The 17,992-nt window shown below is 36.0% G+C and overlaps 1 protein-coding gene across 2 annotated transcripts in view; it reads right to left on the reverse strand.

Annotated features, from left to right (window-relative positions):
• The window catches only part of ZEB2 (zinc finger E-box binding homeobox 2), a 129,045-nt gene that overhangs the window by 19,907 nt on the left and 91,146 nt on the right, over window positions 1-17,992 (reverse strand). Inside the window, exon 4 of one of the 2 annotated variants that reach the window (XM_065880035.1) lies at window positions 14,292-14,363. The exons of the other annotated variant lie outside the window; for it this stretch is intronic. Within the exon in view, the coding sequence (XP_065736107.1) occupies window positions 14,292-14,363 (72 nt within the window). The remainder of the gene's footprint in view (window positions 1-14,291; window positions 14,364-17,992) is intronic. 2 annotated transcript variants of the gene reach the window in all.

Consider the following 17,992-nt stretch of genomic DNA (forward strand, 5'->3'; position numbering starts at 1 on the left):
ATCCAACTGAGTTCAGTCAATCCCTTCCCCGTGATTTTAGAACATGGTTCCAAAGAGATCACCAAGGCAGATTTATTTTTTCCCAGCGACTGCAGCTATAAGATGTAGAATGAAAGAACCGATAAATCCCATGTAGAATAAGAAGACTTACGAAGAGAGAAAATGAGCAGATATATAGAGAAAAGCAGAGACAGAATGGCAAGTCCTGACAGTACTTTTCTAGCTACACTTGTTCCTGAGGCCAAGCAGCACCTGCGTCCTTCCAGAGAGCAGAAAAATTCCCTTTTCTACTTTAGGCTATGTTGTGTCTCATTCTCCTAGACTCCAAATCGCCCTGTTACAATTCTAGAACAAATGATGGAATTAAATTTTTGTTACTCTCAAAATTCTTGGGAAGGATAATGTTTTGATTCTATTTGGAAGTCTGCATTTTTGGTCTTTACAAAGATTTTGTAATACTGTATAGTGGACTCAGAGATGAGGTAGAAAATCTGCTAGAAAGTTATAAAATTCCTCACTGCATTTTTCTAGTGTAAAATAAACCTTCTTTTCCTTTTTTTCCCTGTCTTTCTCTTCACTCCTTGGTATCCTTGGAAGAATTGCCAAAACACACTGACAAAGTATATTTGCATGGTATTTATGATCAAACCATAGCAAAAATTCACAAGAAACGTCAAATAATTTCTTCCCATACCTTCTCCAGAGATTTTGCATTTAGTCCTAAAATTTACCCTAGTGTCTTGCAAATATCTCAACCTTCCCCAAGGTCAGGTAAACTTTCCTCTATCCAAAAACAGAACTTCATTAATTAAAAATGTTTCCTCATAGCCAAGTGTATTTTAATATCGTTAGGGCAAATTTCTAGGTCCCTTAAGTCAGAACAGCCTCAAATTTCTTGTAAATATGTTGGTCATGCTTACTAATGTTGCTAATACTTTCATATATACCCTTATGTCTATCATAGATATTGATATTTTTGGATAATGATGAGTATCAATATGGACTAACTTTTCAAGTTATTGCCTAAAAACAAGCAATGTTAACATCTTTAAAGAAAACCTCTAAATAAAAGAGTTATGTTGGTCTTCAAATCATTCAACTCCTGCTCTCCCCATAATTGACTTGTTTTAGGTATTTCTCAAAGATTCTTAATACTTTTACAAGTACTTATGTTATGATGAGACCTTGATACTTATTGCTTCCCCTTTTCTGTTTCTTTCTCTTTAGTTTTATTCCCTCACCATTTATTTTCTTTGTTACAAGCATGTGTTCATGTAGGAAGACAGGCGCTCTATTAACACTGGTCTATTACCCAGCATGTTTTTAACATTCACTTAAAACTTAAAGAAATATATTTGAATATTATGCTAAGCCATTTTAATAAACATCAACATGAATAAATAATTCTTTTGGAAAAGAAAATATCTTGGAGGGTCTAGAAGAGCTGAAGTAAGTATATGTAAAAAACTGAGCAGAATCATTCATCCATCCCTTTGTTTAATAACTGTTTATTGAGTGCCTACTAGTACCAGAGAGTGTACTTGGGGATAAGGACACAAAGATATCGACTGAGAATTGTTTTCCTACTTCTATGATCCTCATATTTAGAGACAAGTACATAAAATGGTTGTTATTCTGCAGTACACAGACATATAGATACATGTGTATCAGGGGAATATAAATACATATGTACACAGAGAGTCACACACAGAGACACACACACTTCCTCAGTCTAACATCGAAATTATGCATTTATCATATCATCTGCTTTTACTCACTTCAAATGTCAAGGCAAAGGGACCTGAAATCTAGGTAACCGTATTCATCGTCTTTTTGAAAAATAGTCTCTTTCTCAACATTTTAGATGGTAAGAAAACACAGAAAATTATTTTTAATTTAGTCATTTGTATTAAATTTTTTAGTTTAAAGAAAGCCCATATTCAGCATTTGTTGAGGTATATAAATCCTCATGACTACTTTGTTTAAAGTTGACTAATTAATGTAATATAGGCATTTTATCATTAAAAATGCACGTGTGCCTTTCTGTAGAAGGCTTCTGAAATACATACTGGCACCAAATATCTAAAAACAACCATGAGGGAAGATGATCTTTTTCTCATTACACAGCTACATGGGCAGCCCAGCAGAGCCTCCGACTGCTACAGAGGTGTGTGTAAAGCCAGGTCAAAAGTGACAAAGTTTTCTTCGCTTCCTGGGAATTAGTACAGCTTCTGGGCCAGTCTCTCCATGCCTGCTCTGACATGGCTTTCTCCTGGGAGCACATATTCAGATGCCAGTGAGGGTTCCCAACGTGTAAGAGCTTCAGGAGAAAAAGTTCCAAAGGGATGGGAATCTGTAGTACTGTGCAGGATCAAATATCTCCCTAAACAGCAGGAAGCAGCCCAGTCAGGGACAGAGTCTAATTTTAAAGTGAGATTTTTTTATTAGGGGATTCTGAATATCAGATTTAGAGACTACTAACCCTTAGACAGTTTTGATTGCTATGTATTGGTACAAAGACCACGCCTTTAAAACAAAAATTCCCATTAGATAATATGTTTATCTTTCATATACCTGTGAAACCTAAAATTTTGGAATTGGTATATTACCAAAAAGACTCAGACTATTTTATTATATTTTAGAGAGGTTTATGAAGTATGGTATTTTTGTCCAGTAATTCAGTGCTCTTTCATATGCTTTCTGTAGAGACATACGACACCTAAGGATGCTCTAGGACAGTGGTTTTCAAAATGTGGTCCGCAGGCCAGCAGCATCGGTATTACCTGGGAACTTGTTCAAAATGCGAATTCTTGGGGTCCACCCTAAATGGATGGAATCAGCAATCTGTGTTTTAACAAGCCCTTTAGGGGATTCTGATACATGCCCAGTTAAAGAATCACTACTCTGGGAATTCAATTCTCTGTCTCCCCTGGCTAAATAAGGCATTCAGTAACGTGGTTTTGGGAAACAGCACAGAATTACTTCCATGTCAGGGAGCCTTTCTGATGATTTCAACCTGAGTTCATACCCTCCTTCTACAGAATATCATCTGCATATCTCAATTGTTGAATTTATCACATCACATTATAATCTTTCGTTTACATGCCCATGAGCTGATAGAGGCATGGAGGGTCTTATTCACCTTTGTTATCCCAGTGCCTAGGGCAGTGTCAGGCACACAGCTAATGCCCACTAACTGAATGATTAGACCAGGTTTAAAATTATTAGACTACTCATTTTGACTCAGCTACTTATGTTCTTTAATCTCAATATCTTCTTCTGTAAAATGAGCTAGTATATGCTTTCTAGGGAAACTTCGAAGTTTCAGAATTGCATTATTTCAATTAATTCTTTGCCCTAATCAATTTGCTTTTTTATTCACTGGCTAGGCCTAGAGAGTTTTATCTGTATTCTTTTCAATTAAAAACTCAACGCAACACAGTTTTCTGATGGAGGACCCATATCCACAGATTAAGAAAAAATATTTCAGAGGTGCCTGGAAACCACAGACAATACCACAAGGAAAACAGTGCTTATTAAATATTTGCTGAATGAATGAAGGAGACACTCAAGAAGCTTGGGATATCAGTTATTTCTTGTGGGAACTCTTGCTGTGAAGTGGAGATAGCTGTTCCTAACTGCAAACAAAGCTCATAAAACCGCAGCATTCATTCGCCAGGAAGTAACAGGCTGTTCTCGGTGTACACTGATTATAGTCTGAAAATGACCCTCCTGTCTAACCTGCCAAGTGCTACTTCTGTCTTTCTCTCCTCAGAACGTATCTCTTTCTATACTTTCTTTTTAGAAACTCATTGTATGAAATTAACTAAAAAAATTTAAAATGATAATATGCATGACAGATCTGACTGGAGGACTAAACTCTTCCAACATATAAAAATGTGACTGATCTTATGCACAAGAAAATGACATGCTTTATAAGAGCAGAACTCTCTCCTTGTTAAGTATTTAGGTACTAACTGAATTAGCTGATAAGCTGATCTTGCACAATTGATTAACACTATACATCCAACTCAACTCTTGCTGAGAAATACCTTATGATACAACTTGTATGGCTACTGTTACCCATAGAAGAAAGCTAGCTGTATTAAAATTTTTAACTTAAACTCCATATAAGAGCAATAAGAGGAATTGGAAGCTATAAACCAAGAAGACAACAAAGGTACAAAAACATTCTCACTCTTTTCTCCACTTTCTTCTATACTAATGATATGACACACAAAATTCAGGCTTAAAGAGGCTTAACCGACTGCTAGCCTGCTAACCTTATCACTCCTGTTACCAATTTGGGGGACTTATACCTTGTATCACAGTGTTTCTGGCTCAAACAAGATTTTCAATCTAGGTCTAGATCTTTACCTGGGACTCAGTTGCTTCCAAGATACTGCCAAAGGATCCTGTACACTTGAACAGAATTGGTGTTTATATGTGGTATTTCAGGTGGGGAATCCCTGATCCCACCCCTTCCTATCCTACTCATACTCAGAGATTATCTTAACACCTTTTGTGAGGTAGAAGCGGGATTGCCTACACAATTTGCCAGGCTCAGTGCAAAATGGTGGCAGTAGAGCATCAAACCAAGGGCAAGGCCCTTCCAGTGCAGGCCCCTGTGTGACTGCAGGTCACACACCCAGGACCCTGGCCTTGGGTCTAGGATCATGAGGCAGGAGACCTGAGAACCTCCCCCTCCCATGGCAACTCACACAGCCCATGCTTTTTGTTTCCTTTGTTCACGCTTCCCAGTAAAATCTCATTAGAAGAAAGGGTAGGGTGGGTGGAGTCCAAAATTTCTAGTCTAATGTCCTCACTTAACAGACGATACAACTAAGGTACAGTAAAGCTAATGATTCACAGAACATTACACAAATAATTTCTGGTAGGGCTGGATGGGGAATTCATGTATCCTGACTCTTAACCCGTTACTCTTTATACTATATCATAATGAGTCCATATGAGAGAAAGACAGAGAGAGAAACAACCCCATCTTTTTAGTTTTTCTTCTTGCCTAACTGATTGGATATAATTTGAATAGGTCTTAGATGCTGCAATGATTGCTCTGACATTGTAAGTAGCTCTGAACAACAACATTATAACACTGTAAAATTAACAGGGACAAAGGCAATGTAAATGCCAACTTCAATGTAAATAAAATATCATATTTGAAACTTTTTTTCTCTATTTTTCTTTTCACGTCCTTGCTCTTCTGAATGTTATGCACTTGTTTTATTTTTTGACTGAGTGACCTGCACCTAAGTCTACTGGGGTAAAATGGAAAACATCACGGAAGTTCTTCAAACGCTCCACTCACGATGCCTATTTAAAATTTCCATTTAATATTTAGGGATTGTATTTTTCTCATTCTGATATTTCCTAATTTTAATCATGTTGCAAAAGGCACTCAGTTCAAAACTAACTTTATGAAACATCTTGCAAAGGAAGAATTTATATTAATTACATAATTAATTAATTATGGTTTTAGTAAATAAAAAAAAGTTCTTAAGCTTAAGTTAGGACTAGAGACCAAGAAACACTTTATTCACGGTTCATTTTGCTTTCCCATTTCACATATTACTTGTTTGTCCCCCCACATGCTTAATGATGTCCTCCTATATGAGTTCCAGTTCTTCAGATTAAATGAAACTGTTTCATCTCTTGATAATATTCCATCCCTCACAGACCCTTCCAGCAGAGCCATTCCCACCTTCATCTGTCTTAACACGCAGAGCGACACACAGATGGGTCAACCAACTCCTTCATTCATACCCCCATTTCAAACCAGAGTGCCTATTTTATTAATTTGTTCATCATTTTTTTGTTTATTCGTTTATGCTTTGTTTCAACAAGCAACCTGTTTATCAACCATCGAGGCTGTATAAACACTGCACCTACCGAGGGGAAACATGGGGAAGAGCAAACTTAACCTGGACCCTCAAAAAGCCTCCAATCTGTAATTTTTTGAAATCTATTGTCATCCATTTTCACCGTCATGTCTTAGGACACAACCTATACAGCTCAAGTAAAATGACACTTATCCCATGAATATGTTCACCCCAGGCTGTCATTATTGTCATTCTGGGAAATTTCATTACTCAAAAGATAGTCCGTGCAGAATCCTGGCCGCGTGGTGCTCTAATCTTCTCTAGTCCAACAACAGGGATGGCCAGCCACCCCTTGGGATGGCTAACCCTGGGACAATGCCATCTCTCTGAGCGAAACTTGGAACTTTCACTCTCTGATTTCAACCTATCGCCCCACCCCATCATTCAGGTCCTCATCCCCTGAAACAGGTACTTCATTGTGATAATCAGGCCCTGACAAGTCCCTCAGGCCATTTCACCCTTTCTGATTTTGCTTGCCTCAGTTCATCTTGAAGCTGGAACTCACTTCCATCCCCGCCCCTTGTTCTTGTGTCATTCTGGCCTTGCCAAACTAAAATCCAGCCCAATTTCTCTGTTCCTAGAATATAAAAAATGTTTAAAGAAACGTAAATAATTGTATAGCCTTGTTTCTGTCTATGTTATCAAAATAGGATATTCTTTCATGATGATAATTGAATCTCCATACATTGTCCACAGCAATTACTCTAAATTTCCATTCCTGAAGATTCCAACCCTATTCCCATTCCCATACTGTCAATTGATGATACCTTTTCCTACTTACTTCAAAGAGTGTAACTTAAATGATGTGAATTCCATCAACTACCTAAAATTCAACAGAAATTTCTCTACAACAAGTCTCCCTTCTTCTTTTGATCTTATTGCTAAAAAAGATGTGTCTCTGCCCACAGCCAAGGCTACCATCCAAAGCTATTCCCTCACAGCTCTTCTGATAACCTACTCCATCTTTCGCCTCATCTCCTTTTACATTTTCAGCCATTTTCGCTGTCTCTCTTTTTGCACAGAGGCATGTTCAACAAGCCTTTGTCCTGGAGAAAACCTTCTCTGAAATGTGCAGTCTCTTAAGTCACCTCCCTAATTTCATGTCTCTAATGTTTGACACTACTCTCTGTCAGAAACCCTCTTCAATACTGAAAACTTCTCAGTTGAACCTACATAGCTTTCTGTATTTCAAATAAAACATCTTAATCCATGTATTATTATAATCATTACTGATAATAATAATAATAGCTAGCAACAATTGAACATGTATTATGCCTAAAATTGTGCTAAACATTATACACACATTTCTTATTCATCTTCCATTGGTTTTTTTTTACCCAATTGAATGTAAGTCATTAATGACAGTGAGTGTTCACTATATCTTTCACGATGCCTAAAAAAATGCCTTGTACTTAGTAGGGTCTCCCAAATTGACTATGGATCTGAATAGCTAATGAAGCTATAATTGTAACTTTTGCCTTCATGTCATTGTGAGTTTTGTCTTTCCTAACGGCATCATAAGACTTTGAATTCCTTAAGGATAGGACTATATCTTCTATTTCCTTTGTTTCTTGAACCTCAGTTCCAATTCAGCACACAACAAATACTATGAAAAGAACAAATGGAAATAGTTGACTGGGTGTTAACAAGTGACAAGTATTATTTGTTTATTTGATTGTTATACAGGACAGAAGGAAAAAAAGATATGATTTCTGATGCTAGTCAGTGAACGAGTGAAGGAAAAATCTTTGAGAGCTTTCAACATCCTTATACACAAACATTATAAATACTACTAAATCCTCTTCTACATTTAAAAAAAGGTGCTAGATAAAGATGAAGAGAGATAGAAAACTAAGCTACTCTTTCTTAATCTTTCTATTTTAACTTCAAATGCAACCTCAGAGCAGTGAAAAGAAATGTGTCCTACAACTTGTCTGGGTAGTTTTCCAAGACGTCAAAGGAATTTAATTGGCCAAGGTTCTCAGAATCGACTGGTTAGTCCTTCCATTACAAATGTGTTAAATATTGTATTTTGGTATTCTAGAGAATTCATTAATTAATGAGGAGCCAGTACAAAGCCTGTACAAAGGGAGGAAATAGTTCAGAATGCATTTATTTCTTAATGAATAGAAATGGGTAAGCTTACTCGGAGATGCAAACAAACCAGAAAAATAACCAAGAGAGGGTGAGAATCTAGTATATGTTAGGCATTGTACTTGGTCCTTTAAAAATGATATACCATTTAATCGCTACAGTCAGACTCTGTAAACAGGGAATCATTATTTCCACTTTACCGATGTAGAATGAAGGCTTATTCTATACTCAAGTTCATGTAACTAGTAACTGGTAGAGACAAAATTCAAATGTAGTTTATCTGACTCCAGAATCTAGAGCATCCCAAAACAACTTTTGCCTTTTTATCTGTAAAAGTGTTTATATATTATTCCTAAAATATTGGAAGCATGTTTAACGACTGTTAGTTACAGTCAGTACAGTTAGTTCTTGGACAATAATTTTCTTGTGTTATATAAGATTAAGAACCGAGACCTCAACTGGCCTTACCCAGTTCCTAGATGTAAGGTGTTTTCCTCTTCCCAGCAAAGGAAGCAAAGATGCAGGTGGTTATTAATAGCCCTTTAAAACAAGAGTGCTAGATTGTTTAAGTAAAGGTAACTCTCACACAGTCAAAGAGGAAAACATCAGGGGCTTATTTAGGTCTTGATATGCACGTGGAAACACATTAATGCTAATGATCACCATGCACCTAAGTTAGATCCTTGTTACTACTAGCATGTTGGCAAACTCATGTTTATAATGCTTCCAAGTTTTTCCATTTCTCTAATCTTCTTAGAAAATACCTTTTAAAACACACTCTTAAAAATTCTACATAATAGGGGCTTCCCTGGTGGCGCAGTGGTTGAGAGTCCGCCTGCCGACGCAGGGGACACGGGTTCGTGCCCCGGTCTGGGGAGATCCCACATGCCGCAGAGTGGCTGGGCCCGTGAGCCATGGCCACTGAGCCTGCGTGTCCGGAGCCTGTGCTCCGCAATGGGAGAGGCCGCAACAGGGAGAGGTCCGTGTACCGCAAAAAAAAAAAAAAAATTCTACATAATAATTTCATTCTGATTTTGAACCAGATTAATATCTGGAAGATGTAAAGTTCTTTGTGAAAAGGTGTTCTTTACGTGTTAAAGCATACATTTAAAAATTTTAAAACATTAAAACCAATATAGAAACATTAAATGCAATGTAGAAAGTTATTACTATAAATCAGGGCTTTCACTGCTTTATATGCTGTAGATCAATTTTGCTATGCTGCTAATCTAACTTTGCTGTAAAAAAGTAATGATAGTCTGTTTTTCTTTGCCTTTAACAAGTAGATTTCAGAGACTTAAATCCTGGTTTCACTCTCTGAAGATACTGGACTTAATCCCCTTCACAGGGAACGTTTTCACCTATTGTGACTTCCTTTCTCAGAGCCCATTTCTTCTCCACCTAATATTCGTTCATTCATTCATTTGCTCATTCATTCATTCATTTTACCAGTCATAATGCATACCGTGTGTTCACTGCTGTACTAGGCACTTTGAGGCAAACCGGGACTAGCCCTTTTATTAAAGCAAATATTTGGGGGGCACATATTAAGGTCATACTAATTTACCCCTATTTCATAGCTCAAGAAACTGCTTGTCTCCATGAAGTTAACTAGGTGAAATATGTGCAAACAACATAAAGAGGAACAATTCAACATGCTAAAATCAGTGGTGTGCACCTGAGGGCTGTGGGATTTCAGACAAGGAAGAGATATATGTGGTTTGTGGGTGTTCAAGGATGGCCACATTAAGGAAATGGGAGGTGAGCTAGCCTTGAAGAACAGAAAGGTGGGTAGAATTTGGATAATTGGACAAATGGGAGTGAGAGATTAGGGCCTCAAGGGATAGCATGGGCAGAGATTCAGAGGTTGGTATAAATGTGATTCTTTTTTGATATTACCAAGGGATTTGGCCTGACAAGAATGCAACACTGTTGGTATGAAATGGACGGCACTCAATACCTGTCTGAAGAATGTGGATTTTGTCTTATAGGTACTGAGGGACAGTTAAAGATTCTAAGAAGGGAATTTGGACCATGAGAAAAGGGTTACAGGAAGAATGTGGACAGACTAAACAGAGGAGGACATGAAGGCTAGAGACCAGTCAAATGTAACTGAGTCTTCCTCATTTGGGGGATTGGAATAATGGGAGATGAAAATGTCTGATTGATTATTTCAGGTCTGCTGTCAAAAGTATGTCAACCCAGAAATGGGAAAGGAAAGTTCAAGTGCTGTTTGTCTCTCATTTCTACAAAAACTCTTTCTGACTCAGGACCATTCTAGGGTCTGTGGTGAGAAAGTGACCAAAATCCCATATCATTCCTGCCCTCAAATAGTTTACAATCTAGTGGAGAGAAACATACCTGCAGGTGACTATAATATGAGAGAGAATGACCCTCAAAAGAATGAGTGGTTAATCTTGAGTGGGAGACTGTCAGATGGCTTCCGGGTAGAGATGGCCTTTAGGAAGGTGTATGATGCTGTCAGGCTAAGAAAGAATGAGTGGTTTCTACAGATTTTAATTCAGCAGAATATACTAGGAAGGAGATACTTTTAGATTCTAAAAGACTACTCTATTCATTGATATGAACTTGGTTAAATTCTACTATGTAATAGATTTGTAGACTTGCATAGGAAATTTAGAGGTCTTTTCCTTACTTTCAGTTAGGAATGAAATTTGTGTGTTGAATATCCAGAAATAATAGAGACATTTTCTTTGACTTCCCCTGACAACTCATTCCAGTTAATAACAACACTTTTTATCAGAAAATATGCTTAACCTGTTTAAAATTTATCTATTCCAATGTGTTTGTTCTGCTTTGATTAAAAAAGAAAAATGTATCTGATATTAAAGAATTCCATATCCATTCACTAATAAAAACATATTTGTTGAGACCCTATTAATTTTAAGGCACTCTCATAGACAATGTGGTAGCCTAAAACCAATCTGTGTTCTCAGAGTTTGCAGTCTAATTTGGAAAAGACAATATATTAAGTTACAACACACTATAGCATCTACAGCAAGGTCAGCTGATTTGTTCTATAAGAGTTCATTGGAGGAAGATATCACTATAGGTTGGGATGGCTGGAGAGGAAGGTCAAGCCAATAGCTTGACCTTGATCAGTAGGACCTATGTGGGGAGAAAAGATACTCCATTAATAAGCAACTTCAACCATTAAAGATGTCTTATTTCAATTCCACATGTTTTTAGCATCCAAAAAGATGCTAGGGATAAGAAGCAGTAAACTTATGGTTGGGAAGAAATATGCGTTATTCTCTAAAAGGCCAGAGTTCTAAGCTGCGAGTCACCAGTAAATTCCTAATTACCAAGTCCAATGTATTTGCTCAGCATTCTTTCAGTCGTAGTTATTTGAATCTTTTGATTCAATTGACCATTGTCTACTTTTGAAACTTTCTTTGTCTCCTGGATATTTAATTTTTTTCTCCTTAATCTTTTTTCTTTTAATGAATTTGATTTTTCTCCTTACTCACCAGAAGCCCTGGCCTCAGCTTTCTACATGTTTCAGTATATTTATTGTAAATGTCTTAGTCCCATGATGTTAAATACCATCTCACTATATTTGCATGACTCTCAAATCTTTACCTCTAGCCCTGACTTCCTGGGTTTCAATTCCTCATTTCCAAAGAACATTCATATACATATATATGTGTGTATATATATATATATATATATATATATATATATATATATACACATTTATATAATTCTATATGAAAATACTTGTCTAAAGACAAGCTCAAGGTCTTCTCAAAATTGGATCCTTTTTCTGTTTATCTAGAAATAGCAAGTATTTGCCATGTTCTAAACATGCAGATGTGTAATCCTGAAGCCATTTTGATTCCATCACCCAGAGAATCAATTGGTTGTTAAGAAGTCATGTTACTAATTTCACCACTGTCGCCACCCGAGGACAGGCTTTTTGTCACATCACACCTGAATAACTACAATGACTTCCAGTTGGTCTCTCAAAGTCTAGTTTTTCTTCACAGAAATCACGGTAGTATAACATGCCCCAAACTCTTTGGTTTGTTGCTTTACATTCTCCACTTACAATTAACTTACATGTCCAGCTTCATTTCCCATGAATTGCCTCCTAGGACGCCCTGATTCAGCCAAATCCTTTTACTTGCCATCCTCTGAATAGATATTACAATTTCTTTCCTTGGCTTACACACTCCTGTTCTGCTAGAAGGACCTTCCTCGCTCCTTCACGACTACTGAAAAGGAACTTAGTTCAAATTTCACCTCCTTCATGAAGCCTTTTCTGAATATTCACCCCATAGGATCGCTCATATTTCTGTAATTTGAAATAATTATAGTTCCTACTATTTGTTGCATATTTATCACATGTTTTCACTTATTGTTTATTATTTTTTCTTGTGTGTTGGTCTCATCTTCCAAATTAAATAATAGCCATGTCTAAGATTTCCTGGTCCATCTTCCAGAACATGTGCACATGAAAGTGAATAGACAGAAGACACTCAATGAATACTTATTGATCTATTTATTGACTGAATACATATGAACTATAAGGAATAGTAAATCGTATGGGAAAAGGTGAATCTTAAGGCTATGTGAAGGAACATTCAAAATGGATTTTTAAATCTTCTGAACAGGAACCATTTTTATTAACCCCACTTTAGACCTTAAGTGTATAAAACAGGTAGTAAATTGTCACTTTGTGGAACAGCGACACTTTAAATGCCTATAAATTTAATGAAATTAGAGTTTATTTATGCTTGAGGTTGAAATTTAACAATTGTCTTTAAAAGGAACATGAAGCCATTTTTGATCCTATGAGTTGGGACATTACAGAAAGTATCTAATTTGTGGTATCTCTTTATTATTGTGTTTTTATAAGAAGTTATTTTATCTTGTTTCTATTTTACACAGTGATGGTACCCCTACAACATAGAATATTAAAACTAGAAATATTTTTAACAAGCAACTAGTGCAATCTATTCATTTTTCAGATGTGGAAACTGAGTGCCAAGAAGGGCAATTGACTTGCCCAAGGTTGCAATCTAGTTATTGCCAGAGCTGTGGCTAAAAATCAGGATTATAGGTTCCTAATTCTATACCTTTTCCATAATCCCATATTGTACAGTTTCATTTTTGTACCTTAAATTGACATTATTCAAATGAAGGAAAATTTACAATCGTTTTTTATTATTTCTCTTATTTTATATCCAAGAATGTAAATTAGTGCGTGGTAAGTTATTAATAAGAGCTTTCTAAATAGAAACACAGCATGAACAGTCTATTGTGATGTGTTTCGACATAAGGGAGATATGAATATCATCTTAATTATTTATATTTCTAAAACTTCATAAAGCTGTGACTTGCTTTCATTGGTGAGTTGAGTGGAAATAGTTATGTGATTTTTTTTTTTTTTTTTTTGGCTTTTGCTTTAGAAGTTAACCTTATACTGGGCACTATGGTAATATTTTGGATGGTGGTATGAAGGATTGTTTGAAACACCAAAAATACTTAGCCTTATCCAGGAAAAGAGAGAGAAACATAGTAAGTCAGTGTAAATTTGCACTAGTGACGTGAGAGGGTGTGAGAGGAGTTGCTGTTCAGTTTTTGGAAAAGAACATGGAAGGTCACAATTGTCCTGAAACTCCATTCTACAGCAGTAGCAGAATAAAACAAAGCACCACTTACTACCTTCCTACTGCAATTTTTTAGCTTCATTGAAAAGAAGTGAAATTGTCTATTCTTTATGCAACTTTTGCCTGGAAAATATTATTTAGAGGAACTAGAAGGTACTGAGAAATAAAATGAAGATAGGATAAAAAGGAACTCAGATGATCAGTTTTTATGAGGAACAGTCACAGAATTTTGGTTTGTCGCTCTGAAGAAACATTTTACAATCTAAATTACACCATATCGTTTGAATCTCAATGACTAATATCGGGGGTGACTGGAAGAGGCATATTATATTACAATTTTCAAATTATATTTATGTAGTCTTTTAAAATAAAAATTACTACCAGAAATTTGCCCAACTCAGGCTTTGAAAAGATATTTTTAAAAATCCAGTTCAGTTTTCTTAACTTTCACAGGCAAATTAGGGTTTAAGAATAAAAGATATATTTGCTGAATAAAATACCAAAACAGAGAATTCTGATTTGAAACAAAACAAGAGAATTGTAAAAGTCTGACTTAATTTTAAATCACAGACATACAAATGGATGGGTCAGTGTTTCTGTCCCTGACGCACTAAATCCACATGACGCAGGACAAACATGACCTTGGCGTGGTAAACTTACTTACCTGTACCATTGTTAACTGTGGTCTGGATCGTGGCTTCCGGCCCCATAGTGTCATAGTCTTCCTTCATTTCTTCTGTGGGGGAAGATTATCTTTAGCATTTGAAAATTGTAGAAAGGCTTACTATACTAAGCATGCCTACCACAGGAACAAGGAAGATTCTTTTAAAGGAAACAGAGAAAAGGCTTGTTGTAAACCTCTAAACAATAGCTTTGTTCAGGCAACTGAATGAATCCAATAGTGCTAGCTGCACAAGAACTTATTTACTTTAAGCATTACTGCAAGCTGTGAAAAACAGAGGTGCTTATTTGGGACAAACGAAAGGCTTTTCTTCTAGTGGCAGTTCTAGTGACAAACAGGGGGAAAGATATTATTTTTTCAATAAGAGTCAAAAGCAACTAAGTATTTGTACTGACGAAGAGGCACACTGGCTGCTATGCCTCTGGTAACACTGGATTATCAGAGACAAGTCAGAATTTCTTATTTTATTTTCATGCTTTTTTTCCCTCCTTGGAGTAGCTATGATGGTGCTAATCTATGCAAGCGAAATTTTAAAGAACCTAATTCTACATACTAAACTTGAAATGCCCAGTTTATAAAACAAGCGTCCCAGAGGTACTGAAAACACCTGTTTCACTGTTTTATATAAACTTCTAAAACATATTTTCCTTATTCCTTTCCCTACCACTCCATAAATATCTTTCTTCCTTACCGTTAATTCCCCAGTAGGGGAATCATAGTCATTTTCTGAGGAAAAACATAGCTATAAGAACAGCTCAATGTTCTGATGAAGATGAAAATATGTAACACTGAAGTTGAAGATCTATAGATGATAAAAGGTCATCTTCTAAAATTGTAATATTTTAAAATGGGAAGAGTCTGGAAAGTAGGAGAACTCTCAAATTTTCTGCCTACCAAATTGTAGAATATGTGAAGTCAGGGAAGGACAGCTGACAGTTAAAAATCCTTCAAGAGAGTAAATTAAACATGGACTTTTAAATTTTTTATTTTTACAATAACAATACTAATGAGAACCAAACATGATCCAGGATGAATATCTCTCTGTGATAATCATTTTGTTTAAAACAAGAGAAACTTTATAAATAGGACTCTGTGAATTCCCAAATTTATCCTGACCATTTTTGCTTATCACATTCTAGTCATAATTATTTGGTAGAAAAACAGATTCTAGCAAATGTTACAACAAAATTAAAATATATGTTTTTCAAGTAGTATCCTGCAGCATATCTGTTTATGGCATCAGAACTGAAAAATTATGAGCCTCTTAAGGTAAAGTACACAGATATAAATAGATGCTAATTTAATGCCACTGGGCATAATACTAGTCAGATAATTTGAATGATATTTGTTTAAATTCTACGACCACTTTAAATTCATTCTTGGCCCTGGACTTCTCCCTTATTTAAGGAATATTTTCACTGGGACATTTTGCATAAAACATTTAGGAGTTCAATGTACAGCAATACTTTATTGTCAATTATAATAATTGATTGGTTAAAAGCCTCCCTCATCTGATATTTTTATTAGTCTCTGCAAGGAATTAAATTAAGGTATTTCTGAGAAGTTCAGTACTAGATATAAATATAACTTTTGTGTCTTTCTTCCTCGCTCCTCTCATGTGATTTCTGGTAGCCAAGAGTCAGAAGAATCATAAGTTTTCCATCTGAGAGATCAAGTCACTGAGGGGAAAACAGTTAACAGCATTTTTTCTTTTTTTTGCATAATAGTGGTAATGTTCAAGATTTCTGCCGCACTTCCTTCCTCATTGTCATTTTCTTATGAAAACGTAAAGAGAAGTTACAGGAGGTAGTTGCTTCCCAAATTATTAAATGCTGCGTATTCACATGTGTAGTTGGCACTTGGTAACACTTTAGCTATAACCCTCTTTTACCAAAGATTGTGCAACTGAGATGGTGTCACTTTCACCCAGAACGTACTTTGCTTCAACTTACTGAGCATCAAGCTTTTTCTTTTTTGAACATCAAGCTCAGGTATGTATTTTAAATACTATGCCTATGCCTATTTAATTAAGTTTCACATGAATCCGTATTCAGAAGGACATCATAACGTGGGTTAGGAGTATCCCCCCTGAACTAAAGGCAATCCTGGCTGTCTTTCTGCCTCATGCCTAACCTTAAACATTTTTTCCCAAGACACCTCTGAGTCAGCATACTGTGTCTAAAACCACATAGTATATTTGTTTTTAAAACACTTGTAAAAGTTTGCGTTTTCCAGTCACCCTTGGGATGAAGGTTTATAAAAATAAAGAGCACTTTCTTCCTCGAGATGAAGAATCCTTGAATAAGCAGAAAGAGGCCAAGATGCAGGTGATTTATTTAAGTCTGTGTCAATGATAATGATGTCATGGTTTCCAGCACACTGTGTCCACCCCATTGTGGGACGAAAGAATGTCAAGGACAATTCTAAACACAAAACTTTGATTGTGCTGGAACCGGAAAGGCACAGTAAGAACTCCACTGCGCTCTTCAGTGGAAAACCTGCATCCTGCAGACAAACTACAGAAAGCATGGGAGAGAGAGCAAAAGAGAGGGGGCTTATCTCAGAGTAAAGCTATGTGCTGAGGTATGATGGTAGACAGCCAGGCACCAGGGATAAAACACTACTAAATAAAACAGCACCAGAATTAGAATTATTGTCTATATTGTATGTTTTGAACAATAAATAAGAAAAATATTTTATCAGAAGAAAAATGTGTTATCTAAGAGTCAGGATAAACAATGAGTAGCTTTTTAAGACCAATTTCTTTTCATTAGACATCAAGGCACCACATCAGAGCACTTTTGGAACAATAAAAAAAAAGAACAATAAATCATTACTAATCATTAGAACCAGACAGGTAATAGCTGGGTAACTTTCTTGGTCCAAATAGCCAAATGAGATTAGGGATTTACATTTTATTTAATTATTGTGACTCCAGAATGCTAGTTTATTTACCATAAAGGTAAGAGCAGAGAACAGCCTGTTCATTTGTATCACAGGCACCATTAACTACAGGTGATAACAGGGTCTGTAATGCATTCATATGGATTATTGTATATTAAAACATTTGGAATTATGATCCATGACCAACACAAAAAACTGCCATGATCACAGACTACTACAGCTTGACGTGGCTGTTTTGGCCCTTTTTCAACTACTGATCTTAATGTTTTTAAATTAAACTTTTTTTTCCAGAAGTTTGCAGCTGTACATTTGTTATATCGTTAATCATTATTCCTTTAAGGGTGGAAATTCTAGTAATTGATCCTTACCCTTGATTTCTAGATATTAAAATTTAAAGCATCAGAACATTCATTCTTATAGCCCTGCATATCTAGTTCATTAACAAATATGAATAGCTAACACCAGCTCATTTAAATAGTATGTCTTACATGAGTTCTCGCCACACTCTGTTTCTGTCACACTGCTCCTAAGAATCATTGGCTCTTATTATACATGTAAATGGCTATCATAAAAATAAAAATTTCATTTAAGATTGTTAATGACTTCTGTAGCAGTCAGACTTCCTTTAATGATCATCCTCTGCCCCTAATTAAACGTATTTATCTTTCAAGCATCTTTGGCCGAGTTCTCCCTCATAGTTGAAAATCTAAAACCTTAAGTCTTAATGGATATAACGATACATGTTTATGTGTGGGCTTGCTGAGATTCAAGAAACCTTC

This window comes from Phocoena phocoena, chromosome 7 (genome assembly GCF_963924675.1).
Source record: "Phocoena phocoena chromosome 7, mPhoPho1.1, whole genome shotgun sequence".
Classification (NCBI taxonomy): Eukaryota; Metazoa; Chordata; class Mammalia; order Artiodactyla; family Phocoenidae; genus Phocoena; species Phocoena phocoena.